The sequence below is a fragment of the Natator depressus genome, chromosome 2, assembly GCF_965152275.1.
Source record: "Natator depressus isolate rNatDep1 chromosome 2, rNatDep2.hap1, whole genome shotgun sequence".
NCBI classification, from domain to species: domain Eukaryota; kingdom Metazoa; phylum Chordata; order Testudines; family Cheloniidae; genus Natator; species Natator depressus.
The window spans coordinates 169,819,100-169,847,068 of NC_134235.1; the positions used below are offsets into that span (position 1 = coordinate 169,819,100).

At 41.7% G+C, this 27,969-nt stretch overlaps 1 protein-coding gene across 5 annotated transcripts in view; it reads left to right on the plus strand.

Annotated features, from left to right (window-relative positions):
• The window catches only part of TPK1 (thiamin pyrophosphokinase 1), a 568,487-nt gene that overhangs the window by 144,135 nt on the left and 396,383 nt on the right, over nt 1-27,969 (plus strand). The window contains exon 3 of one of the 5 annotated variants that reach the window (XM_074945272.1): nt 26,116-26,190. The exons of the other annotated variants lie outside the window; for them this stretch is intronic. Coding sequence (XP_074801373.1) covers nt 26,116-26,190 — 75 coding nt within the window. The remainder of the gene's footprint in view (nt 1-26,115; nt 26,191-27,969) is intronic. 5 annotated transcript variants of the gene reach the window in all.

Here is a 27,969-nt window from a genome sequence, read left to right on the forward strand (position 1 = left end):
TGCAAGACCTCCACTTCTCTGGTGAAATTCAGCCATAGTGCAAAACCTCAACAAAAGACTCTCTGAATCACGTTAAGTCCCACATTGGGGCTGCTTGGGGAAGTCTGCAGGCAGCGTAATTCCAGAAAGAGACCTCTACTCCCCTTGGGTGCCATAGGAAGAGGCCCCAGGCCACTCCTATGTGGGCCTGCATGGAGGGTGTTAATTGGGAAAAGGATCTGCTTCTTTATAGATCCAATGGCCACAACATACAGAAGAAGTCACTGAGGGGGCTGCAGCTGATATTTAAGTCTCATAGTCTTCAGTACCACACTGCAGCTCTGGGCCTGAGTTGTGGAAATATATTTCACTTCTGTAAAGCCCCTGCATTTCACCTACATGGGGCCTTATCCAAGCCTTATTGCAGTAATTGGAAAGATTCCTTCAGACTTAATTGGCCTTTGGATCAGGTCCACGCCATCTGGGAAGTGAACAGAACCCATAGCAAAGTTCTTATATTGGAAAATAATGATTTCATTATAGAGAACTGCAGTCTCAATTTTTGCCCTCTTTCATCTGCACCATGGGTGCTAAACTCATTCCATGGAGAAGACCAAATTCCTTTTTTAAAGAAAAATTAAGTCTCAGTTCTTTTTAATGAGTTTGAACAGAGAAACATAGCTAGGTAGAAAATTGAAACAAGAGAAACAGAGAAACCTTAAGGGTAAAATGTTCACAAGGCCCTAGGCTTCTTTGATTTTCAGTGGGACTTGGAGACTTTTGAAAATTTTACCCTCAGTGACTCTCTTGAGTCAAAATCATTGATGTGTCTCTTTGTTGTGGGAATGAAGATGAATATAAAGAGAAAAGGGATAGAGGAGAGGAAGAGAGTGTCAGGTAGAGGAGAGGGATCCTCTATAGCTACTTCAGGAGGAGGATTAGAGGAATAATAATTAATATAAAAAAGGCAAAGAGACAGATGTTAGAAAAACACCACTTAAGGGTGTATCCCTGATAGTCCATGTAGGTGTGTAAAATAAAAATGTTTAATGCTAGACAAAGAAAGAGAATGATTAGTCCATTTCTAAAAGAAATAAAGACCATGTGCATTTTTAGTTATGGTTTGTGGGCTGAGTATAAGTTCAGGACTACATATTGTTCCTAGCCTACAGGATAACGTCTGGTAACCTCAGTGGGAGGTTTACACAAAGATTAAGGCAAGAATATGTCCTTTATTTAGTAATGAAGGTTTTAGTTATTAATGTTAAGGACCCTCTTGTCACATTCAGCCACACTCAGTGACAAAATATGCTCATCTTTATGACCATTGCTGTTTCCACCCTCAGTTCTGCTCCTTTCCCTTTCTGCCTTGTTTTCTCTTCTCCTTTCTGTCTCTCTTCATTTCCCTTTCTGCCGCAACTCCCAATTTCTACCATATGGGTTTCATTCCCACACCTTTCGCCATCCAGTCTACTAAAATAATAGCAATGACAAGCTAACATTGACATTTAAACTGCCATCATTACGTTCTTGCATTAATAACCCAATGAGCCATTGTATCGGGCTCTCTGCAGCAGACTCAGCACAGCAGTGGTTTATGTACAGTACTTGAAACTGGGGCTTGTTGAAAAATGGGTGTATTTGTCATGAAACTGTTTGTGAAAAATTCATACTTTTCATTATTTCAAATTTTATAAATTTTCAGCTGGCTCAAAAGCAGGTCAAAATGGATGAATTTTTCTCAAAAATGTGAAAAAATCAGCCTTTTTTTCTCAAAAACTGGAAATATGGTGAATTTTGACTTGCTCTATTTGCACTTATGAATGCTAGAAATAGTGAGTGCCACAGTGTAAAAGCTGCATGTGTATCTTCTACAGAAGATGCACATATAATATAACTACTTCGAGTGGGCAAGATTTGGCCCACAGACATAGATCTTGACTCTACTGCTCTATATTAACTGTGCAGATGATTAACCATTGGAAGAAACTACCAATGGAAGTGGTGTATTCTCCTTATCTTGATGTATTCAAATCAAGATGGGATGCCTTTCTGGAAGATATGCTTCAGTTAAACACAAGTTATTGGGCTCAGTACAGGACTAACTGGGTGAAATTCTTTGGCCTGTTTTATGCAGCAAGTCAGACTAGATGATCTAATGGTCCCCTTTAAAATCTACAAACTACATTATACAGAGATGTTAGCCTCTTCATATTTAAAATTTCATAATAAAGTCCTGTTTTAGCATTTCCTCACCCCCTTAACTTCGGCTTGGAAAATTAGTCTGAAAACTACCTCACAATACTATGTAGGAATTGGTGATTACCCAGTAACAGTAATATGTTTGGTACCTGAGTTATTCAGGGAATGATGGGGTTCACCTCTCTGACCAGGGAGCTGGGTGTATTTTTGGCCAATTGTTAGGGAGGGAATTGTTAACTATTTGGGAACCCAGCTGGAGGTGTGGGGAGTCAGACAAGCTCTTTGCTGGTGTGAGGCCCAACGGGTCTAGAACCTAGGCTTGTAGAGCAACCAGTGCTCCACTTCCCTTGACCTGCTGAGGACACAGACCAGGGTAAGTTCCGCCTCAAGGGTTTGACATTCAGCAGCCCCATGACTCCTGATTGGCTCCTTGCCCTATAGAAACCCAAAGAGCATCCTAGAAAGTGTCCAGACAACCTCTGAGGACAGGACAAGAGGCAATAGCTTAAATTGCAGCAAGGCGGTTTAGGTTGGACATTAGGAAAAACTTCCTAACTGACAGGGTGGTTAAGCACTGGAATAAATTGCCTAGGGAGATTGTGGAATTTCGAACATTGGAGATTTTTGAGAGCAGGTTAGACAAACAGCTGTCTGACTAGATAATACTTAGTCCTGCCATGCTTGCAGGGGACTGGTCTAGATGACCTCTTCAGGTCCCTTCCAGTTTTATTATTCTATGATTCTGTAGCTGCCATGACTGTTCCTGCTCTTTGCTCTTGTATTTCTGGCTTGACCTTGGTTTGATTTGGATTTCGTGTCCTGATTCAGACCCTGAAACCTGACTTGGACTCTCACCCTAGGTATCAGTCCTAGCCTGGACCTGACTATGAACTCCTTGGCTACTCTCAGTCTCAGGTTTTCCCCTGCTCTGACCCTTGGCTCTGCCTTGTTGGGGTCCTGACGCCTGGTGACAGGTGTCCAGTGCAGGGTCTTGTTCCACAGAGGGCCTGGTTTCCTCATATTCCAGAATTGGAAATGGACTTGGGGGAAGGCATTCCCTAAAGAAGCTAGGGAATGGGGTTGGGCTCTTCATGTCTGGTACAATGAGGAGCTAACCCCCTTTTTCCCAGCCCTGTGTGGGTGGTGGGATCCCAGTAACAGGCTGGGACCCTCTGTGAAGGGGAGGGAGGTGGCAACAGTCCTCCACCAGGGGAAACTATTAAGGAATCATGACCTGCACTGTATGTGTTGTTGTAGGATAACTACTGAGGCATTAAGTTAACAGTGTTGCAGCCTAAAAAACCACATCCCTTGTGTATTGTCATTCTTCCTGCCTGGCTGTGACAATGACCTGGGGGAATGTGCAAAGGCCCATTTTCCAGATGGGAGAAGTAATGCAGTTTAATTGACTTGCTCAACATTGCATAGAAAGGCCTTGAATTAGCACTGGAATTTGCTAGTACAGATTCCTGTTCCCATGCAGAGTACCTCTGACTTCAGCTGGATTTTATCTGGGTCCATCCCAGTGGATCTCAGTGTAGGTTGGGATCAAAGTGGGTAGCAGAGCTGGGAACAGAACCACTGGCTGATAATTTCAGCCTCAAAGCATATTCATTAAACACAGTGCCTCTCATACAAATTACTTCAAATCTGTGTACTTAGTGAGACCAACTGTGAAATGAGGAGGATAATGTATGTGCACCTTTGTAAAGTGATTTGAGATCTACAGATGGAAATACTATATAAGTGCAAAGCAGCATTATTAAACACATTTTTCAGCTGGTGTAATAAGGCACAGAAAGGTTCAGAGACTTGGCTGTTTTTCTTAAAATAATCTCCCGGATGCCTGCAGCCCCGGGTCAGTGTATGTTATGTGCCGCCCTCTGGGACTGATCTACACACAGCATGGGTCTGTGTGAGCTCTTCGTTGAAGAGTTCATAAACTCAAGCTGTAGCAGTTTATAGTGTTAGCTCTGGAAGTCTTTGGTTCAATCCTCAGGACAAGATGGTGGCCACTGCATAGAAGGGACCTCCAGAACCCACTTAAAAATTAGAGAGAGAAATATTTATTTCAAAAGAGGAGAGGTGTTTTTTTTAATTGTATTATTGTGTTTCAATAAATTGAGTGTGATGGATTTGCAGGCCTGTAGACTGAAGGCTTCTGTTTATCTACAGACCAGGTTGAGTATGGACTATAGCATGACAGGGTTTTGCCACACCAAAATGATCCCGAGCCTGGCTTTAAAATCTTGAGATTTAAAAAGAACAAATTTGAAGTTCCTTTCATTTGTCTTTTGGTTTTTGAACGCTTAAGGTTTACCTTTTCAAGCTTATCTCTGCAGCCACAATGTCTAGAAATGTTTATTTTTAAAAAATGAAACCTAAGATTCTCACACAATCACATGACTCCAGGAGCTAGGGCTTTAAAACAAACAAACAAAATCAACCAAAACCTGCAAAATTTTATAGACTAAGAAAAACACCAAATAGCGTTGTGATGTTGCACCCCATAGTGCTTTATGGAAATATGCTTATGAATGTATATATGACATAACTAGAATATGTTTTATGCTACATATGCCATGTAACATATCTCTGTAAAGGTTATGATCTACTGAATATATTCATCCTATTTGTATGCATGTATCATTTTTGTATTTGAAGTTATGAATATTGGCTGTGTACTTGTTTGATTTTAAGTAGCTGTAGTAAGGCATTTGGTCAGCTTCTGAAGAAAGGAATTTGCAAGTTAAGTGCCCAATCAAGAAACACTTAACAGACATGGAATCTTGGAATACTCCAATCCACATAAGAAGTCTACCTGGGGACATTCAAGGTAGCATGTGAACAGTGGCTGCCACCTGTAAAGTTCTGAATCATACATGGACATGTGACTTGTCCATGTGACTCCAAAACTTCAGGTTGCAGCTGGATTCTGCATAGGAGAGAGGAAGAGGTGTCCACCCACAAGAGAGGAACTATATAAAGTCCTGGGAGACCCCTCTATTTTGTCTTCAGCTGGCTCATGAGGTATCCTCTCTACCCCAAAGGATACCTGAAAGAGACTCGAACAAAGGACAGTAACCACAGGGGTGTGAGTGATTGTTGGAGCCAGACTAGAAGGAGCCTAGTCTGTAAATGAAGCTTACTGGAACATCTCTGAGGGTGAGATTTCATCTGTAATCATTTTCTTACTGTACTAAGCTTAGACTTGCGTGTTTTATTTTATTTTGCTCGGTAATTCACTTTGTTCTGTCTGTTATTACTTGGAATCACTTAAATCCTACTTTTTGTGTTTAATAAAATCACTTTTTACTTATTTATTAACCCAGAGTATGTATTAATACCTGTGGGGGGGAAGGGGCAAACAACTGTGCATACCTCTCTGTCAGTGTTATAGAGGGCGAAAAAATTATGAGTTTACCCTGTATAAGCTTTATACAGGGTAAAACAGATTTATTTGGGGTTTGGACCCCCTTGGGAGCTGGGTACCTGAGTGTTGGAGACAGGAACACTTCTTAAGCTGTTTTCAGTTAAGCCTGCGGTTTGTGGGGGACGTGGTTCAGACCTGGGTCTGTGTTTGTAGCTGGCTAGCTTGTCTGGCACAACCAGGCAGGGTTCTGAAGCCCCAAGTTGCCAGGGAAAATGGGCTTAGAGGTAGTCTCAGCACATCAGTTGGCAGTTCCCAAAGAGATCTCTGTGATCCAACCTGTCAGAAGCGTGAGACTCCAGACTTGGATACACTGTAAGTAGTTCAGTCTACATGCCTGTCAAGTTCTTGAGCTCTCTGTTGAAAATGACAACAATGGTGCTAATTGCAGTGGGTTTTATGATTTGGTTACTTGTCCAGGAGAGCCATGATTCTGAGAAGTGCTGAGCATTTTGGCCTGATCCACTGAAAGTTAAACGCATGAGTAATCCCACTGAAATGAATGAGACTATTCTCATGCTTAAAGCTAAACATGTATAGAAGTCTTTTTCCTGGACCGGGCTAGAGTGCTTATCACCTTGCAGGACTGAGCCCCCAGAGCTGGACTTTAGAAGTGTTTTTGAGAATCAAGCTTAATTTAGGATCTTTTTGCTGATATAACCTCTTTTAACAATAATTCTGCTTAAGGCTCTGAGAGCATGTGGACAGCTGTATGTACTTTAAAGTCTGTAAGTCTAACCTTAAAAGGCAAAGATTAAAGGGCATAGGAGACAAGTTTAATGCTCTGAAGAATTTTGAATAATCTCAGAAAGTTACAGTTGGTTTGGGTAGAATAGAAGCATAAGCATTGGAATATGCATTGAAGTCCATTTTAAATAGTCACATAAACCAGAAAACATCAGAATGAAATTCTTTCCTGACAGCAGTATATTCATGGCAGGAGAAACAAAGCTATTTACAGTATGAAGTTCCATATACAGAACATAAATTAGGTCTCAGAGAGAGACACTGCTTATTTGAAAAGAGATGTTCTCTGAGACAGTCATGTTACTTTCCTGCAATATGGATTTATGGCGTTGAAAGGTTTATGCCCCATAAGTCTTAATTAAGTCTGACAGTTGTAGTGTTAAAGTTGAAGGATCTAGTTGAAAAGACAGGTTGCGAATAAGGACCTTTCTGACTGGCCCCAAAGCTTGCCTTTATTTACAGGCTTTCCTGTATTTTGGAGGAAGAAAGAAAGTAATAGTTATCTTTAATTATTGTTGTGGTCGGCAACATGTCAAAGCACGTAACCATAAACAAGCACAAGCAGCTTACAATAAAAGCAGTTGTTATAGCTAAGGCTACATTTTAGTCACAGTTTCTTTAACATTTTGGAATATAGCTACTGGATATAAATGTTAGCCAGTTTCTGATTTTAGTTGACCCATTTAACTGAGTATCAGTGTGCTTACAACCCTAATTTTTGATTGTATTTTTCTACCATAAGGCAACATGAATGACACATAGTACAATAAAATGAGAAGTCAATCCCTTCTCCAGAGTACATAAAAATTCCTTATGTGGCTCTGATATTGTAATGTGATTTTTCTGGCTTTTTTTTTTTATTTTAGCTTATTTTATGTAGATGCTGATTTATCTAATCATACAGTAAACAAAAGATGATCTTAAAAGCCATTTGTCAAAAGGAACCTGTAATAGATTTAAAATTGTAGACTGTCTCAGACCAGCAACAGATCTGCGTTATACCTTCATTAGGTAGTAAATTCAGCCTCCAAGTATTAACTCCTAAGAGAAACAAATGAAGACAAAAGACATTATTTTAGAAGTCAAATGTTTTTAAATGTTGTTGCCAAAATGCAGTCATTCCTTTTATGTGCTTCATCTGTTAGGATAAGAACTGTAGGATAAAAATGTAAATATTTCCTTGATTTATATTTTTAACAGAATCTCACTTTGAGGGCTTGGAGTCTATTTTCCTTTTTAGGGTATTTATAACTTTTTTTTTTTTTTTGAACTTCAAAAGCTTCAACAGGCACTTGGAGAACTATCGTTAAATCTGTTCATTTTTAAAATTAATCACAGCTTTCCCTTGTAGATACATATGGGATAAATTGCATGAGACAACATTGAGAAGCATGGCTATTTGTGCACTATTGCCCTAGTCCAGCTCCCAGCCTGCATACTTACCAGGGATCACCATGGGGCTCAGGGGAAAGAGCCCTCTCTCCAAGCCTGTGAGCAGCGCTATAATTACTATTACAGTATCAGTATTCTCTGTGGTCCTAACATAAGCCTTAGTTTGAGCATGATCCTAAGAGTTTCAGAGTAACAGCCGTGTTAGTCTGTATTCGCAAAAAGAAAAGGAGTACTTGTGGCACCTTAGAGACTAACCAATTTATTTGAGCATGAGCTTTCGTGAGCTACAGCATGCATCTGATGAAGTGAGCTGTAGCTCACGAAAGCTCATGCTCAAATAAATTGGTTAGTCTCTAAGGTGCCACAAGTACTCCTTTTGATCCTAAGAGTACATCACAACACAGGGCTAGCCAAATCAGTGCTTGTCAGAAAGAATAAAGTGAAATCCTGGCCCCACAGCAATATTATATCAAGGTCTAGTGCAGTAAAAGACTATTATATCTCACTGAAACTGCAGAAGGAGCTAGGTAAACATTAGGGAAGTATTGTAATTGTAATCCAAACTGGAATTTGGTAGGACATCAGGCCTAACACCCTGCGGTATGACCTTGACAGACAGTTAGTGACCAATTAGAAAGTTCACAACTTTTTCTTTTCTTTTCTTTTTAATTTTAAAATTGCAGGGATATCTAGAGTAACATGTCTAGTGGGCTCCTGTCACTAATTTCGTTGAAGTGAAGATAGTTCAATATCTTGTTCAGAAGAAAGAAGTAATTAACAGTTGAGGCTTTATAGGAAAGAATGTTTATTTTGAAGCTTCAAAATAAAAGAGAAAATTTAATTTTTCTCCCATTCTGTCTGTCTGTTTCTGTATATTTTTATTTTGATTAAGCATTTATCCCTGGCTTTGCATTTACAAAGTTAAAAAATAATACAGTACACTACAAAAATAGAACTTCTAAATGGTCTAGCTTACCTGATACGACAGTTGTAGAGTATCACTTTGAGGCTAATATGTGCATTTGCTTTGTTCACTGTTACCAGCCCCTGTTTAATCTTTGTCAGCTGTATACCTCTAGATTTAATTTTCTTAGATCCCTTTGCCAATAAGCTGTTAAATGATTAACTTCGTTAAGAGTGCAGAGAACTCACCATTATTACCTCAAAGATAAACATACTGAGTATTTATCATTGTACTATGAAAGCAAATTTACAGTGTGATTCTGTGCCTTCAGTATAGTGCAGATACCCAAGTCAACAGCCTTCTTTCTTGTCAAATGCAGAGAGTGTCATTACCCAGCCATCCTGGTGACTGAGAGAGAGAGAGAGAGATTTGGTCAAAAGCAGTTGGATAAAACTCACCCCAGGCATTGTGTAAAGAGAGTAGTATTCCCAAGAACTGGTGAAAATTTTGACTTGCCCGTCCATCTCTCAAATCATCAAGATGGTTTGCAATCCTATGGTCAGCTTCTCTGCCATGTCAGGCTTAAGCAGCATTGGTTTTGGGGCCGGTCAGTTGTGGCTCCTGAATTTTCTCCTCAGTCCCACTCAGGGGTGCAGGTTAGAGACCATAAACCATCTGGGTATTGTTCTCTAGCAACTGTGCCTGCCCTTCTTGAGTCCATTGTGCTCTTCCCCACCCGTGGGCTCGCCAGGGAGGCTGCATCTCCCTCTATGTGCTGTAGACCCAGCCATGGTGCTGGTAACATGTTAGTTACCTCAAAGCTTGATTCCTACAATGTGCTTTAGGTGAGGATAACAGTTAAAACCCTCACAGAAGCTCCAGCCAGCTCAATGTAGGATGGCCTGCTTATTAAGCGAGACAAACTAACAATTAGTCTGTTGCATTGTGTACTACCCTGTATATCTGTTTCAAGACCTGTACCTCCTGAGCCCTCAATAGGCTGGACCTTGGCTACATCAGATGTTTCCTCTCCTTTCAACCCAACAGGACTCGACGGTGGAATGAGCCCAGATAAATCTGGTCCTTGTTCATGAGAGTATTTTCTTGGGAACATGATACTGCTTCAATTATAGAACTCCCTTTTAGATAAGGCTGATATTCAACACCCTCAAATTGAAATGGAATGCACAGACTTCCCAAAATATATGGTGTCTGAAGAATGGCCCAGTAACTCATTCTTGAAGACAAGGAAGTTAAGTAATCCAAAAAACCAAACCAAAGACCCTGTGATCACAAATGGCATAAAATGAGAGGGGTGGAAAATACAGTTCTATATGCAATATTCTGCCTACCATGATTGTTGTCCATGGCCAGGTGTGATGGTGACTCCAAGAGAGGATACAGGCACTGAGCCACTTTCATTTACATACCTAAATATGGATATAGGGACGTAGTGCTAGGCACATTTGTCTGAAAATAGTGGCCTATTATTTTTTTAGCCTGAACTTGTTTAGTTCAATAATGCTACTATTTTTATGGCTTTCTTGCCACTTCAGTTTTTTCTTTTTCAGACAAAGAATATCCTAATTTAAAGTCATTAGCAAAAACTCTGTACAGTTTCTTTAATGTGGCCTTGCATGAGCTTTATCTAGTGGAATAATTTTCTCCCTTGCTTTGTAATTTATTCCCGTGTTTATGTAACCTACCATCCTGTCCCACAGCAAAAATGATTCTTAATGCACAGTGAAGACTGAAAATTAATTCACTTTAGCAAAACAGTTTCACACTAGCAAGTTAGGAAATATTCCAACAAGGTTTCAATCTCTCCCTTAACTGTGCCCCTTGTAGTTCTCCATATCAATGTGTTGCTTCTAAGGTGTCTCTCCCCACTGCCCCCCCATCATCAAAGGATCTCAAAGTGCTTTAGAATACGTGTCCATTAACATTAAGTGACTTGGCCACTACTAATGATCTACATGTATAAAGATCTCCTGGGCATTTGAGAAATAAGGTGGCAAATTAGGAAGATGCTGTATCTATGACAAATGGCTCCATATTTGCTTGGTGATTGTTCCTATGCTGTATTAGGAAAGAAGGATGGTCTTAGCTTATAGGGGACTGGACTGGGACTCAATTCCTGTGTGACTTTGGGCAGTCATCTACTCTGTGCTTCACTTTCCCATTTGTAATGTAATGGTGATAACTGATACCTCACGAGGTTTTATGAAGGTAAAATCCAGAAATGATTGTGTTACATGGTGATCAGGATCATGTAACAACCTAGATAATCAATCTTTGTTAGTTCTGTGGTATCTTCACTTACTTAAACAAATGTTTTGACTGAGAGATTGGGAGATGCAGTAGCTACAAACCATTGCATCAGTGTTCTGCTCAAAGATTTACTTTCAGTGTTGGCCTGGATTGCCCATTAAAGCATTTTACTAGATTTAAAAAAATGATAGGGCACAGGGAGAACTAGGTGGCTTAGTGGTTAGCACACCTGACCACCAGCTCCTTGTCTCTCTCTGTGGGGATGGTAGAGTTGTCTGGTTCTTGATCCTAGGTCAGGAGTGTATGGGACTCCACCCACATCTGGGCCTTTCCCTTTTAAGTGGGCGTGGTAGGGAGACCTGGGACCTCCCTCTCCACTGGGTCCCCACCCAGGACCTCGTAGCAAGTAACATTGGCAGGGTCCTCACTACAGAGAATCCAAGTCTGCCACTCTGGGCTACTTCTTACATGTGTGCTCTTTCAGTTTGGGGCATAGTCCAAGTGGTCAGTAGCTTACCAAAAAGTCCAAATGAGCAGGGTCCTCTAGGACCTGCTGGTTCTCAGATGAGGTGGTGGTTGGAGAGGACACTGTCTCGGGACCTTAACTAATCTGTGATCCCTCCCAGGAAGGATTAGTTTCTCCTTCTTGTCCACATTTCTTTCCATGGGCTTCTGAGCTCCTTTTAACCCACTCTGCCATACTCAGCAGGTCTGGAGGGGAGGGGGTATCTGGGCCCAGTATTATCTTTTAACCCCTTTGGGCCCATGTGACTGGGTGCCTGGGATGGACCGCACTGAGAATGCCACACTCAGGACAGACTGCGAGAATTAGGGCAGACAATCCCTCCCAACTGGCAGTTTATTCTATAATTAGATTCACCAAGCCAGTAACTAAAGAGCTTCTGCAGTACCCACACTGGTTAACCAGAAACCAATTGCAGTCCCCTTCAGGCATTCCAACCCTTGGCTCCTATCCAGACAAACAGGTCTAATATAGTGAGAGGTTACTGAAAACCCAGTTTGCTATATGTGAGGTTCTTACTAATCCCAAAGGATCAGATACTTACCCCAGATCAATAAATATCTCAGATCTTACCCAGATATCATGCTGTCAGCCAATCCTTAGTAAACTAACTAAAGATTTGTTAAGAAACGAAAAGAGTTAATATGGTTAATAGATCATATACATACAAATGATTGCAAAGTCCTCATATCAGGTTTGTAGCAGCGATGGAATAAACTGCTGGCTTGCAAAAGTCTCTCTAGTAACTTCCAAAAGATTAGAAGGGCCTTAATCCATAGTTCAAAATACTCCTTTTAGTTGTAAGTCCACAGTCCAGAGAACTGGAGCAGGAAGGAGGCAAAATGGGAGATTCCTTGGGTATCTCTTATATCCTCTGCAATGCGCATCAAAATTTACTTTCCCAAACAAAGCCCACTGTATGGAAAGTTACTGACCCAAGATGGAGTCCAGGGTCACATGAGCACATCACATGCCCCTACATGTTTTACTGAATCACAAGGGGAGGCCATTGGCTCCTCGCTGTCTGAGGCATCCACAGGAAAGGCATTCTGGGCAAAACATTGATATGGAGAATGACAAGGGGCACAGTTAAGGTACAGCTGCCCCTTGCCAAAGGTTGACAAACTGCTAGGAAGACTGTGGGTTGCCACATCTATGTCTACCCTCCACCCAGCAAAGGGGTATTGGCAGATCCCTCTGACACCCGAGTTTAAAGAAAAGCCCACGTCCTCCATTCCATTTGGGTTATGTCAATTCAGGCTCCACGTGGCCGCTGCCAGTTTTCAGCAGTTGATGGAAAGAGTGCTGTGGCCACATGATTCATATGCAGCCGCCTACATTGATGATCTCATCACCTACAGTGAAGGGTGGACTGTCCACATGAGACATGTCGCTGCGGTACTACAAGCCCTTGAGGAAGCACAAGTGATGACCAACCCAACCAAGTGTTAACTGGCAACCCAGGAAGTCACCTGCCTGAGGTATACAGTGTGATGGGCACAGTTATGACCCTCCCCCTCCCCAGTGGACAAAGTCCAAGCCCTAGCAGACTGCTCTGTCCCCTCCACCAAGAAGCAAGTTTGCTGTTTCTTGGGATTAGCAGGGTACTATCGGCAGTTCATCTCAAATTTCGTCATCATTGCCACCCCTTTAACAGACCTAGGAAAAAAATTCCACACCAAAAATCCACTGGACAAAAGGCTGTGGTGAGGCATGTAGAATACTGAAAGACCAGTTGAGCAAGGAACAAGTGCTGTTCCCCCCAGATTTCTTGAAGCTATTTATCATACAAATTGATGCAGCCGATGTCTGGCTTGGAGCAGTGCTGTCTCAAGAATCAGAGGAGTAGAGCACCCCATCCTCTTTTTTAGCAGAAAGATGTTCTCATGGGAGGCTGCACGCTCGGTCATCGAGAAGGAGGCCCTAGCAGTGAAATAGGCTGTCGATGACCTGCGATAGTACGTATGGAGGCAGCCCTTCTACCTAGTAACGTGCCGTGAGCAACTCCAATGGCTAAACTCCAATGAAAGATCAACCACATGTCATACAATGGTACCTCTTGCTGCAGCTATATAATTTTTACGTTTCCCGCCACACAGGCACAGAAAATAAAAATGCTGAATTCTTTTCACAGGAAGAAGGGGATTTGGATCAGCCCCCTGACACCACAACTCAGGAACTGAAAGGAGAGGGTGTGTGGAAGTGGTGGCATATAGAAATCCTAAAGTGGGCTGTGATACCATATAAAAATGACGAGTTACATTAATGCAGTCACCATTGTTACAAAGTTGCAATAAATCTTGTACAAAGTATATCATGTAAGGTTTCAATGGAAAAGTTACAGTCTGTCAAGAATGATTATCCTGGTTAAATCCATGTTTCATTACTGTATCTGAAGTTATGAATAGTGGTTATGTATCTCTATCTCAAACATAACACCCCCTGCCCCAGATGGATTTACATCAGGGCTAGGTACCTATGTGTCGATGGACCATTAAGGACACACAGCTCTCACAATTGCATAGTCTGATATCATTGATCTGTATTTTTACCTGGCTATGGACTTTTCTAACGGGGTGACCAGGGCCACGTCTGTCCTTTCAAAGGGCATCCCTATGATGGGCAGTGGTGCCAGAGGGGCCTTTGGGATCTTTTTCTGACCTGTCCACCAGCACTTGGGACATGATGTGCAATGGTCCCGCACATGAGTGAGTGACATTAAATTTGACAAGGAAGTCACCCAGGTATCAGGGATGTGTCTTTTGTCATCCCTGTGAAAATTCATCAAAATTTGGTCAAATTATAAACCTCTGGAAAATCTCAGTTCACATGTACTCAGTAGAGAGAGATATGTTAGCATTTGGTAGCTGAATTCTCAGAAGGTTCTGTCTGCACTGAGCATGCTCCATCTCTGCACAGCTTCTGGTGCTGATTTGCATGCACCCTCGGCAGAGAGCCACTGACCATGCTCCATACCAGAACAACAGGGCTGAGCAGGAATTTCCCTTCAGTTGCTCCTCCCTGCTGTTGTGGTCAACTCTGGCGCCAAGCACTGGAAGTGAGAGTATGAGAGTAGGAAAGCTGTCACTCCTTTGCCCTAATTGCTCTTGCCCAGGTGGTGTGAACTAGGAAGTCGCCTGACTGAAATTCAGAGGGGTGAGAAGGTAGGAGGTAGAACATGGAGGAATAGATGCATGAAGGGGGATGGTAGCCTTGGGTTGGGGAGTTGGAGCAGGAGCTGAGGGTAGGGGGGGTTGTGTAGGAGCCTGGACATATGCAGTATGATATAGTTTTGAATTACATGATCACTTACTATTTTTCCATTGAATGTCTGCCTCATTCAGTACATTAGATAGACCTGCTCTGCGGATGAATCAGGGTTGTGAAGGAGACTGTTGTCTGTAGGACCCCTGCCTCATTTGTTGCAGAGGTTGGAAGGCATATAGTGAATGGGCAGGGGAATGCAGGAACGAGAGTGAGGAAGAATGGTTCAGTAGTTAGGGTGCTAGCCTAGGGCATGGGAAACCTAGATTCAAGTCCTGTTCCAACACAGCCTTCCTCTGTTACCTTGGACAAGTCACTTTAACCATGTAGCTTCTCTGTGCCTCAGTTCCCCATCTGTAAAATAGTCCCTCTTTCTCACAGGACTATTGTGTATATTAAAGATTGCGAGGTGCTCAGATATTATAGTAATGGGAGCCATATAAATACCTAAAGTATCTAGATAGCTAGGAAGAGAAAGGGTGGTCTTGTGGTTAAAAGGAGCATGCTCCCTGGAGAACTGGATTCTAGCCTTGCCTGTACCACAGAGTTCCTGTGCGATACTGGGCAAGTTGCTGAAATCACACTTTTCCAGGTGGCCACCGTGTGTCCTTCATTTTCTCAGTACCCAAATTGAGACACCGAGGGTCTGACATGCAGAAGTGCTGAGCACTCATAACTAGTCAATAGAAGCTCTGCTCTGGACACACAAAGTGCTATGACATATTAAACGCTCTGGAAGAATCCAGCCCTAGATGTCTCAAATTGGGCACCCAAACATAGTTGACAGGATTTCTTTTTGGGTGTTTTACCGTTGACTCGAATGGGAGCAGCAATGAGCCCAAAATGTAAACGAGCATGGCTCTGTTAGTGGATTCTTATGAGGAATTAGTTTTTGATTTGTTTTGAATTCTTCCACATATATTTTACTGCTAAACTCTCGAGAGAATGCCACTTCCTTTCTTTTCATTAAGATTGATATATGTGTGTCTGCACAAATCCCTGTTTCTTCCTATCCCTCTTGGAAGTTACCTTGAGAATTGATGGCTGTAAAATACTTTAAAAAGTCAATAGAATGTACGTTAAAAAATTAACAGCAAAAATACATTGAAGGGGATAACACTGCATTCACAGGAAAAGCAGATGGCTGTGCAGATTTGAATTATTCATTTAAAAAAGTCTGAGAACATATTTGTAAGGGCTGTGATCCATTGGCATAATTTTTGCCGGTTTATTAGCGGAGTTGTTACTCTTAAGAGGAAGAGTAAACATCTCGCTTGGTGACTTGGGATTCAGGCTAGTAAAATGCAACTACAGAAGTAATTTATAAATAGTGGGTACAATTAACTTAACTGCATCTCCGAATTAGGGCTGACAACTGCTTTGTTAGCAAGTGCACAGACACAGGGCACAGACTTTACTGAAACTGATGCTAAGGAAGATTTTCAGACTTAGAAATACCAGTTACATGGGAAATCATTTTACTATTGAATTTGTTTAAATATTAAATGGTAGACTATTGGCTCATTTTGTATTTATATGTCCCATATTCTTTTTATTACTCCTTATAACACGCCAGAGTGCCAGTTCTAAACACAGATAAGGTACAGACTAATACACGTAAGTAGCTTCAAATTATAGAGCAGGAGACTGAGCATCAGTTGTGTTATTTTGTATGTTAGAAGTGTCTCACTGTTGGCTTTCATATAAAATGAGTCTCTACCTGAAAAGTGACTCTCAAAATGGCATTGTGAGGTTCCATGTCTGCTGTATCGCAACAAAAAAAGGAGGACTTGTGGCACCTTAGAGACTAACAAATTTATTTGAGCATACGCTTTTGTGAGCTACAGCTCACTTCATCACAATAACTTACAGTGCTCATTTTTCAGGTAAAACTCCCTCCCCTCCCTCCCCCCCAGCTGCCAGCCCTGCAACTACAGATCTGAGGGTCAAGCTGGGTTCTTGGGTCCAAATTCACCAGTAACTGATCTGGAATCAGAGATTTTGTCCTCATCTATCCCTCTGTAGTCTCCTGAGCATAAGAAAGCAGAATTTGGTCCTGGGCTGACAATTCGGATGATGTGGTGATGAATATATATAGTGGAGAGGGAAAAGGAACTGTTAGAGTGGAGTACAGAGTCGTAGAAAAGAAACTTATCAATCCTCTGGGCCAGGTTTTGATCTGTTTGGTCTGATGTCAGTGAGCTAACCTGATCTACAACAGTGTTAAGAAAATCAGAATCGGGCCCTCTGAGTCAAAATTTTACTGGCAAAATCATCTTCACACCAGAGAGTAGATTAGGGGACAGTATCTGCAATTCGTGCAAGAAACTACTGACTCTGAAGTTGCAAGGTTTAAAAAACAAAACATTTACAGCACCAAATACATGCCGGTCAGAAGCCTACTGAACTCTTTGTCAGATAACTTGTGCTGACTAATTTTTTTTTCTAACGATGCCTCTGCTCTCTCAGCTTTTGATATGGACGTGGTTCCATTTGATCATGTTTGGGAACTCCAGGGTACTGCTATTAAAAACATCTGTGAAATAAACGCATGGCTTCAAAGAACTGGCAATAGCACTTTTAGAAGGTAGCAACTATTTCTTTCCACAGCACCTACAGCAAAAGAAATTATGTTTCTGACTTTTAAAAATCTTGGTCCAGTTGCTCAGTTGGTGCAAATGGGCACAGCTCCGATGGAACTGTATTGATTTACACCAGCTTCGAATCCACACTCTTATGCTGTGAGATAATCTCCTAAATGCCCTTCACATATTAGAAGTGTGAAGCGTCTGTTCTCTCTCCTTCATTCTTACAAGGCAAAATGAGCATACTGTGCAGCTTCGTTTGATTAATGTAAAATGCATTGTTTTTAGACGAAAGTCTGGGGCTATCTAAAAGAAGACCAGTTATGTCTGAAATCAAAAGGCTGAGGGGTGTCAAGAAAGAGCCTGAATTAGCTAAGGGTACCTAACAAAGCGTAGTAAGAAATTGACTTAGTGAGATCATAATTAGTGGTCTGAATGGTCTTTCTTTCTGCAAGTTAAAGGCATTCATATCCTGGTGCTGGGGAGTACATAAGTTCGTGGGCCAAATTTTTCTCATTTGCACTTATGTGAAGCCTGAATAACTGAGGTGAAACCTATGAAGTAATTCTAACTTTGCACTAGTGTGAATCAGAACAGAGACCATTACCCAATAATCTGGGCTCTGATAAAATGTTAGAACATTATTCTGCCACCAACCATATTTTTAATCTCAGGAATGATGGCATATAAACCTTTTTTTCTAAGCCTTCATTAAAACACCTTGTTAGAATTCCTGGAATTGAAAAACCACGTTTTATTTGATGTTGTATCCCATGCTTTCACTAAGTCACTTATGTTGAGTAGATGTTTTTCAGTCATTCTATGTTAGTGGAATTCTCATTCCTGAATAGAAAAAAAATCCATGTTCTAACTTTTTTTAATTTAGTAATACCTAGAGGTGTGCAGGAACCGGGATTTCTATTCCGGGAAAATATTTGAAATTTTCTGCAAAATGGAATTTTTGAAAAAAAATGTTTCAAGTTGATTGGAAAATTCTGTTTCAATAACACTGAAATGTTTCATTCCATTTTGACTTTTAACAAATAAAAATTTCAAAGTGAAAATTGTTGACCAGCTCTAGTAATACCCTTTCCACGTCCAGGATACAAGTTTGCATAAGCATTCTTTTGTCATTATCTGCTGGCTCTATAAAGCACTGTGTTCTTAGCCATCCCAGTGTTGTTGTTGTGACAGATTCCCACTGCAAATGAATTCTTTGCAATAGAATCACAGGCTATAGTGGAAATTCTGATACAGTAGTGGAGACATCACCCATCACCGGAAAAACACATTCCAGGAAGTCATTCAGCTGTCTTTGTTTTAGGCCTGGTCTACACTACCAATTTTTTTTTGCCAAAAGGCAACTTTTGGCGATGAAACAGCAGAGGTGTACACACTGCAAAGCCACTTTTTGTGCCGATACTCCTCAGTTGCAGCATTGTAATAAAACCAGCTTGACGAGAGTCATAAGGCTTTTGCGCTGAGGCTTTAGCGCCGTAGTGCCAGTGTAGACGCTGTGATTGATTTTAGCGCTGTTATTGGCCTCCGGATGGTATCTTACAATGCCCATCCTGACCACACTGGTCAGCAGTTTCAACTCTGCTGCCCTGACAACAGGTAAACAACCTTCTGCCCCTCCCTCTTTAAAGCCCCAGGAATTTTGAAATTCCCCTTCCTGTTTGCTTGGAGTGCAGAGCTCACATCACATCTTCCCAGCAGACCACGATGGCTCCACGCAGCAAACAATCTCCCGCATGGACCACTGCAGAGTTACTGGATCTGATAAGTGTTTGGAGAGAGGAAGCTGTCCATCCCAGCTGTGCTCCAGCTGTTGGAATTTCAATACCTATGGCCAGATTGCGCTCAGCTTGCCCAAAAAGGGATGTGACTGGGACAGGCTGCAGTGTAGAGCAAAGGTGAAGGAGCGGAGGAATGCGTACCAGAAGGCAAGGGAGGCAAACTGTCGCTCCAGTGCTGCGCCCCAGACCTACCGTTTTTATAAGGAGTTGGACGCTATTCTAGGGGGCGGCCCCCCCTCCACCGCAGATAGCACTGTGAATGTTTCAGTGGGTCTGGAGCCAGTGGAAAGTGAACCTAACCCAGAGGAGGAAGTAACTGATGAACAGGTGGAGGCTGAAGAAGAAGTGGAGTCCTATGATGTGTTCAGTCAGGAGCTGTTCTCCATTCCAGAGGTGTCTAGCCAGTCTCTGCAGTCACACTCTGGCGAGCCAGAAGCAGGAGAGGAGACCCCCAGTAAGTGGTTTTGCTTTGTGAAGTTCTGAAGTGGGTTGAGGGCAGAGAAATGTAGAAGGCTGGCTTTGTTTCTGCGTGCTGGGCATTTCCCTGTACAGCTAGGCAGTTTCACGGAACGGGGAGTTGATGCACTCCGAGATTTCATGGGAATCCTCCAGAGAGATCTCTAGGAAACTTTCCTGCAGGTACTCAGCAATCCTCTGCCGTTGGGTCTTCGGCAGAGCTGCTTTGTTCCTTCCCCCATTGAGAGACACTTTCCCGCGCCACTCTGCAATTACTTGGGTAGGGACCAAAGGTGCACACAGGCGAGCAACATAGGGACTGGGGCGGAAGCCGCAAGCATGTAGCAGATGCACCCTTGCTTCCCTTCAGGAGTTAGATATCTTCCATAGTGATCGCTGTCTGTGGAAAACAGTGGGAAAGTTTAGAGTGTTGCCCCCATAAGTGCCCCGTGACCTTTTCAGATTGCTTTTCTGCAATACACAAGACCCCCGCCCCTGGGTTCACTCACCATTCTTGGCGTCTTCTGCCTCATGTGTGCTTGCCTGCGGTCACTGAGAAAGTGATAGGTATGTGACCAACAGTGTTGCTGTTTCAGTGCTCGGTGTGTAGTTGACAGTAGTGCTTCTGTTTATTTTATTCTGTATCTTTTTTGAGATAGGGTGACCACATCTGCACGCAGTATTCAAGATGTGGGCGTACCATAAATTTATATAGAAGCAATATGATATTTTCTGTCATCTTATCTATCCCTTTCTTAATGATTCCCAATATTCTGTTAGCTTTTTTGACTGCCGCTGCACATTGAGCGGATGTTTTCAGAGAACTACCCTCAGTCACTACAAGATCTCTTTCTTGAGTGGTAATGGCTAATTTAGACTGCCATCATTTTGTATGTATAGTTGGGATTATATTTTCCAATGTGAATTACTTTGTATTTATCAACATTGAATTTCATCTGCCATTTTGTTACCCAGTCACCCAGGTTTCTGAGATCCTTATATAAGTCTTAACAGTCTGTTTTGGACTTAACTATCTTGAGTAGTTTTGTATCATCTGCAAATTTTGCCACCTCATTGTTTACCCTTTTTCCAGATCATTTATGAATATGTTAAACATTACTGTCCCAGTACGAAGCCCTGGGGGACACCACTATTTACCTCTTCTCAATCTGAAAACTGACCATTTATACTTACCCTATGTTTCCTGTCTCTTAACTATCAGAGTTATTGATCCATGAGAGCACCTTCCCTCTTATTCCATGACAGCATACTTTCTTTAAGAGCCTTTGGTGAGGGACACAGAGATCAGCCTAGATTTGGACTTCCATCTATCTACCTTGGTATTTACATGGCCCAGGTCCCTGAAATATCCTTTCAGGGTAGGAGGAAATATTTTGATTTTTGTATATCTTATTTCCTTTTACTTTGCAACTTTCTGTTTAGACTCATGCAGTATTTTGCTAGAAGGTAAAATTTCCTCTTTCTATGGAAATTAGTCTCTTCTCCTTTTTCCTCCCCTCTTCCCCCCTTTAGAATACCACTCATCAGATCACTGGGAATGGTAAAGAAATGGTTGTTCTTCAGGCAAGCAATAAAATGTAAATATTATTGGTTGACAGGAGACTCTTTGTATGGTTGAAGTTGCTCAGCCTTTGGATTCATGCTTCAGTAGCACCCAGAGGCATGGCAATATCTTAGCACAACATATGCCCTATTGTGTCTTATTGCTTACATCATTCCGCTAAGAACAAGCGTAGTACTTGTCTTCCCCAAAGGCCTTTTTATTTGATGTAATAAAAAAATTTTCTAGCCTCAAAACACATAGAAAAGAAACTCATAGTATGTATGGTAACTTAAGATATTTTTCTGACACCCAAGGGAAATAAGGAAGGGGTATATGTTGTTATGTTAGATCTCAGACAAAGCTGATATTTACAAATATATATGCTGCTTTTGTGAGAGCCATATAGCCTGCAGACTGGTGTATAGTAAGGGACAATCTATAAAAAATGTATAATGATATTATAAATATTTATAGTGCACCTAGGTGAGTGTAAGATAATAGGGACAGGCCAGAAAGGCTTTTATAATAGTAAATTGGTGTCTCTCAAACACATTGGAATTCTTTTGAAAGAATTAAATAATGCATAAAGGCACAGTATTAGATATAATTTATATCGAGATTGTGACAAAGTTCCTGCTCTACCTTGGTGGGTCTTGCGCTTATTGGCAGATTTGCTCGCCTTGGAGCTTCACGGCAGCCCTCAGCTTGGCCGTTTTTCTGAATCCACAGTCCAGGTCGACGACTCCTGTGTCTGACCAGGAGTTGGGAGGATTTGGGGGGAACCCAGGCCCGTGCTCTACTCCGGGTTCCAGCCCAGGGCCCTGTGGAATGCAGCTGTCTAGAGTGCCTCCTGGAACAGCTGTGCGACAGCTGCAACTCCCTGGGCTACTTCCCCATGGCCTCCTCCCAACACCTTCTTTATCCTCATCATAGGACCTTCCTTCTGGTGTCTGATAATGCTTGTACGCCTCAGTGCTCCAACAGTCCGCGTTCTCACTCTCAGCTCCTAGTGCCTCTTGCTCCCAGCTCCTCACACGCACACCACAAACTGAAGTGAACTCCTTTTTAAAACCCAGGTGCCCTGATTAGCCTGCCTTAATTGATTCGAGCAGCTTCTTGATTGGCTGCAGGTGTTCTAATCAGCCTGTCTTAATTGTCTCCAGAAGGTTCCTGATTGTTCTGGAACCTTCCCTGTTACCTCACCCAGGGAAAAGGGACCTACTTAGCCTGGGGCTAATATATCTGCCTTCTGTTACTCTCCTGTAGCCATCTGGCCTGACCCTGTCACAAGATTCAAAAGTTGATTAAGTCCTTTGAAGCAGCTACTAAGAAAACTTAGAGGAAGAGTAATACGGGTAAGTGTTAGAAAGCAAAGAGGACAGATATGTGACCAATTTTCAGAATTGAAAGAGGTTAATAGTTAAGTGGCAGTATGCCGGGGTAAATACGAGAATTGTTGTTTAATATACTTATTTGCAATCTAGAAAAGAGAGTGAATAGAAGTCATACTTTGTTGTTGACATAACAATTATCTGGTTATTCAAGACTAAGGATTGCAAGTTCCTTTAGGAAGACGGAACAAAACAGTGTGAGCCACATGATCAGTTGTGCTTGAACTGTCTCCCCATGTTTATACCTGTACTTTTATGGGTATAACTGACTGCTGACACATTTGTGCACTTATAATAATTTGTGCCCATAAACTAAGCCCATAAATATGGAGGAAAGTGTTTGAAAATAGTATGTACTGTCACAAAAAAGTGAGTAAGGATCTATAAGCAGCAAATAGGAAAACATGGATATGATTGGAAATTAACAAACAAACATATAGTTGTTTAAATAGATGGAGGTTTTTTTTAAATCAGAAGGTAAAACCAAAATTAGGAATCAAGTGTGAAATCCTCCAGGATCAGTTTTCCTGAGATTATGAAGGGATTGGCATTGTTGGATTTTGGTCCTTTTCTTTTTTGTTTATGCCATAAGGACCAAAATAAACTGAGCATCTTATATTTTAAGCTTTATGTTGTATGCAAGTATTTATTTTTTTTAATCCTCATGCTACAGATGGCTTGAGTTGTACAGTCTGCAATAATAAAGGCCACAAGAAAAGTACATAATAAAAGAGAGAATTGCACTAAAACTGTAAGAAGCTACATGAGGAACCAACTCTCTCCCTGTGCATCTCAGCAGCAATTGAGGTCAGTACGTGTCCTCTCAGGAGAGATCTCCATATCAGGGGATGGATGGCAAGTTATTTTCGCTGCTGGACCCTTGACTATGGAATTTTCTTCCCCTGTTAGTCCAGCACAGCCCAGTTTGGTTAACCTTCAGCTCATGTGCTAATCGCCTTCTTGAGTAATGAATGGACAGACAGTCCATGAGATAGATTCTTCTTAACTTATTAAGAGATTTTAAAGATGAAGACCTGGAAGTGGATTTTTTTCAAATGTGAAGCCAGTAGAGTGCATGGAGCAATGCTGTAGTTTACTTTTAACAGTCTTTCTCGATTAGCAGGAGGGCTGCTGTAGATTGTACTAGCTGAAATTTCTCTGTGGTCTTCACATTTATCCGAAATCTCCATTTGATTAATAGCTGCTTTTTAGTCAAGATTCTCAGTGAGTGTAAATTGTTGTATCTCCGGTTTACACTTCACTCTCAGTTTATGCCTGCTGAGGATCTGGCCCTTTTTGATTAGTTGTATATTAGTACAGTGAGCACTGTTAAAATGTTGGTGCTTGCTTTGGTGTTTGCTTTGGTGGCACAGATATTAACATTTAGTCTTTTTTCACTTGCTGTGGTTTAAAGCAGTGGTGGGCAACCTGCGGCCCATCAGGGCAATCTGATTGGGACATTTTGCTGATGTTGACCGTCTGCAGGCCTGGCCCCCCACAACTCCCAGCGGCCGCGGTTCGCTGTTCCCGGCTGTTTGTTCCTGTCTGTCTCTGTCAGTGCAAGTACAAGGTAAAGACACGTTCAAACTCAGGATGGAAGAAAGTTCCACACCCACCTCTCATTTATTTACTGTGGTCTCCTCAACTCTTCTCTTCTTGACCATATATATTTGGTGTTAGCTTCTACCCTACTGCAGATTGTAGAGGGAATGGGCAGAAGAGTAGAGCAACGTCAACGAAGTGCTGAAATGGGGAGCAGTCCCCATCATGCTCAGCAGTTCAGGTTCTACGTAACACCACCCATCTGAAAATACTGTGATGCAGTAAAGGCCAAGACTGTAATGACACCCATAGTGTATGTAAGTAAATAGATGCCTATGACCACCCAGTTCAGATGAATTTACTTGCAATAAAAGATAAGTGAGTATTGAATCTTGTACTTTGCTGACCTCTCTTCTTCGTTGAGTCTAGCAGGAGCCAGGCGACAGGTTCTCATTTATAGCAGAGCTATGGTGCTCTTACCTCAATAATGGCTTCGCCATTGGTGGTGAGCATGTGATTCTTCCAGCATATCATGCCAATGCCACATCCTAGCATATAATGATACTCATATGAAAAGTTATTTTATGTTTGTACATTCATGGTCTGACTTGCCCTACAGTAAGACCTGGTGTAGTTTTTAGTTGACTGCAGGTAGCTACCTGTCATGCACATTCATTTGTGGCTCAGTGTATGCAGCTCCTTCTTGTTTTGCCAAATTTTCATGCACATTGCAGAGATTTTCTTCATCTTTAAGTTTCCTCATACTTCCACATGACTCTTTCCTCGCTCCACCTTCTGCTCTATAAATGTGTTCAGAGGCACGGAAGACCTTCTAGGGATAGATCATTTCTCCTTGCAATTACATTGGCTTCACATGCTCAAATAGACTTCATTAACCTGATAGCTTAAGGAAATGAAGCTCCAGGGGAAACTTCTATTCCAAGATAGATAATTAGGAAATGAAATAAATGCTATTCCCAGCATATGCAACCCTAATAAGGCATCGCGGTTACATTTGCTCCCTGGAGCCACAGTCTGGAATAGCAAGTATTCATTTATTTTAAAACTTTTGCATTTTGTGTGTTCATTTTTGTCCCTCGAGTTGGACAAAGTCTAAGGACGGTGGGGCTTACAAGCCTGTTCAGGCTGTGGGAATGTGGACTGGTTAGTTGCAGGCTTGCAGGGCTGCGTGTTGGTGATAGCCTGTTTCCAGGAGTGAGATTTAGGCTGTGGAATCACCATGATAACAGACGTACGCTAAAAAGAATATGTTTTGGTAAAATAATTATATCTTGTCAAGTATGATCCCTGTGCTGTTTTCTTTGATTGTATGCTCTTTGGGGCAGGGATCATCTCTTTGTTCTGTGTTTGTGCACAGTGCGGCCCTGGTCCATGACTGTAATACAAATAAATAATTAACAGTAAAGCTGCAATCTTTTCTGTCTCTCAGAACTTTTAGCTTGTATAACTTTTTTCATAGTGCTCCCTAAGTGTGTCAACAAACCGTTTACTGGCAAAGTTCTTCCAGCTCTGCACAGCAAATCTTGACTGCCATTATCCACTCTCCACACTGTTGCAGATGCTGTTGATGTCAACAGGAATACTGCACCCAAAGGGAGAGCAGACTTTCAGAGCCTAGATCTTCTGAGTAGATCTGAGAGGAGAACTTTACCTTCAGACAGCGATAGCCTCTGTTGTTAATAGAACACGTGCACCCCCCCCAAATGCTAATACCATTAAATGTCATGCACAGGTGGCAACAGCAAGACAGAGGTTTGAACAAGAGAGTTGCACGGACATGGGGTCCTATTGAGGGGGCCTATTAGCAGAGAGCAACTGTTATAAATGAAAAGGACTTGCTAAAATAAAATGTTTCTAATGAATCTCTGGCTGCCTCTATGTATCTGAAATGATGAAACCTAAGAAGAAGGGTAATTAGTGAAGTGTGCTCCAAAGTTTCTGCCTAACATTAAATAGGGAGGGATGTTAGGTGCAAACAAAACAAAGAAAATGAGGGGAGAAATCAATTTACTTGTTAATGAGCATGATCATCTCTTTTTTTATAGGAAACCTGACATTTTGTCTTTTGATTCTTAATCAGCCTTTGGACAAAGGTTACTTTCATCTTCTGTGGAAAAAAGGTAATAATAACTTACATATATCTTTATTTGCTTATTTACTTAGCTGCTGTCCAGCTAATCTACCCTATGTCCATTGAATCTCAATGTGGCAATTTCCACTAACTAGACCAATCACCGGGTGAGACTGTGAATCAGCAGAATACATTCCTTGTTGTTGAGTGCAGCAAATGAGTGGATTAGTCAAATTTTTCATCTCTTATGCATTTCAGTGGGAACTTCATGGACTGGGAAGGGATGCATGTATGTGTGCTTATGTCAAATAAGCCTGCAGCTTTTCAGAGACATCCTCAGGAATGATAGTGGTTTTACTGACAGAGTGCAGTAGATCAGTGCTGCATTGATAACTTAGGAAGTGAACGTCCATGATAGGTCATCAGCAAAATGTGTTAGTTTTAGTCAAAATCAAATGAACCAGGTACAAAGATTTATAAAAATATTGGGATTTTTTTCTGTTGGAAATCTGCAAATCATTGGGCATGTTTGCTTTGTTTAGTAAGCGTGGAGCTAATCATCTCTGGCCTGATCATTGTAAAGTTACTAATATTTTGTAGATTTTTTTTTTTACAAATGTTTACATGCTTTAAGCGGTTCATTCTTTCAGTGGAGAAGCTCAATCTTTCAGAAGGTTGCTAGGAATTCTTGCCTAAAATATTCTTAAAATGCTGCAGCACAGAGACAGAAACCCTAATTTCCAATATTCATTCATGGAGTTACTCTTACTTGCTACAAACGGAGCTTGACTTAAAGAGATGCTGTCCGTTCGAATATTTTAAATTGACCAGTTTAAAAAAAGAATCTAGCTTCTGATAAAGCACTGGGGCAGCGTGTAACCTGTTAACAAGTTTGGAATCCTGCAGAGAGTCCTGCTGACTCATTGTGACTGGTGTGAATTGTTAATTCTACCTTGGACATGAGGGAGGGTGAGAGTGGCTCCATGGTTGTAGGAAACTAGGGTAGGAAACAGAGAAGTCTCTGCAGAGAAACCATAGGAATAGCCATGCTGAGGGAGAGGTTTATGTGTTGCTATTATTTGAGTTACTATTAAAGCCAAACCCCAGGAAGCGGATTAATTTTGAACTGAAACCTGTGAGCCAGATTGTCTCCTCTGGTGAACTCCTTTACAGGGAGCTTTTTAAGTGGAAATATCCCCTTGCAGAAATTCCCTCACTGAACCTTGATGAGGTCTGTCCCTGAAAGTGATTGCTCCCAGGGGTTTCGCAGAAGGCCAGGGCCATCTCTGCAGAGGCCTTGTACCCCTGCAGCAGTTTTGGCCCCAAGCAGTTCCTCACCTCCTTGGAAGGACAGCTACAATGTACAGGGGTCCCGAAGGAGGGTGGTGCTCTGCAGAAAGGATAATGATACAGTCTGGGAAGAAACTTTGGTTACAAAATTTCTGGGGCATGGAATATTTCTGACTTTATAGCTGCTTAGCACCAAGCACAATGGGGCCTTTATCATAAACGGGTCCTTTGGGCTCTACCATCATTTAAAAAGTACTAAGAATAACTGATCATCTCAGTAGCTAAAGCTCTTGTTGGGGCCCAGGTCACTTGCTATTCTAATTACTGCATCTTTTTCCTCTCTGCCTTCCTGTAGCCTGCATTGCCGCATTTCAGTCAGAATGCCACTGCTTAGATCTTCTTTTCTACTCACCCGCATCACTTTTCTTTATCCTTCCAGTGGCTCCCCCTTTTCCACAACAAAGCACAAGCTTCTTTGTTGGTATCCTAAAGTCCTTTACCAGCTGTGCCCCTCCCATCTTGTCCACTTCTATGTCTT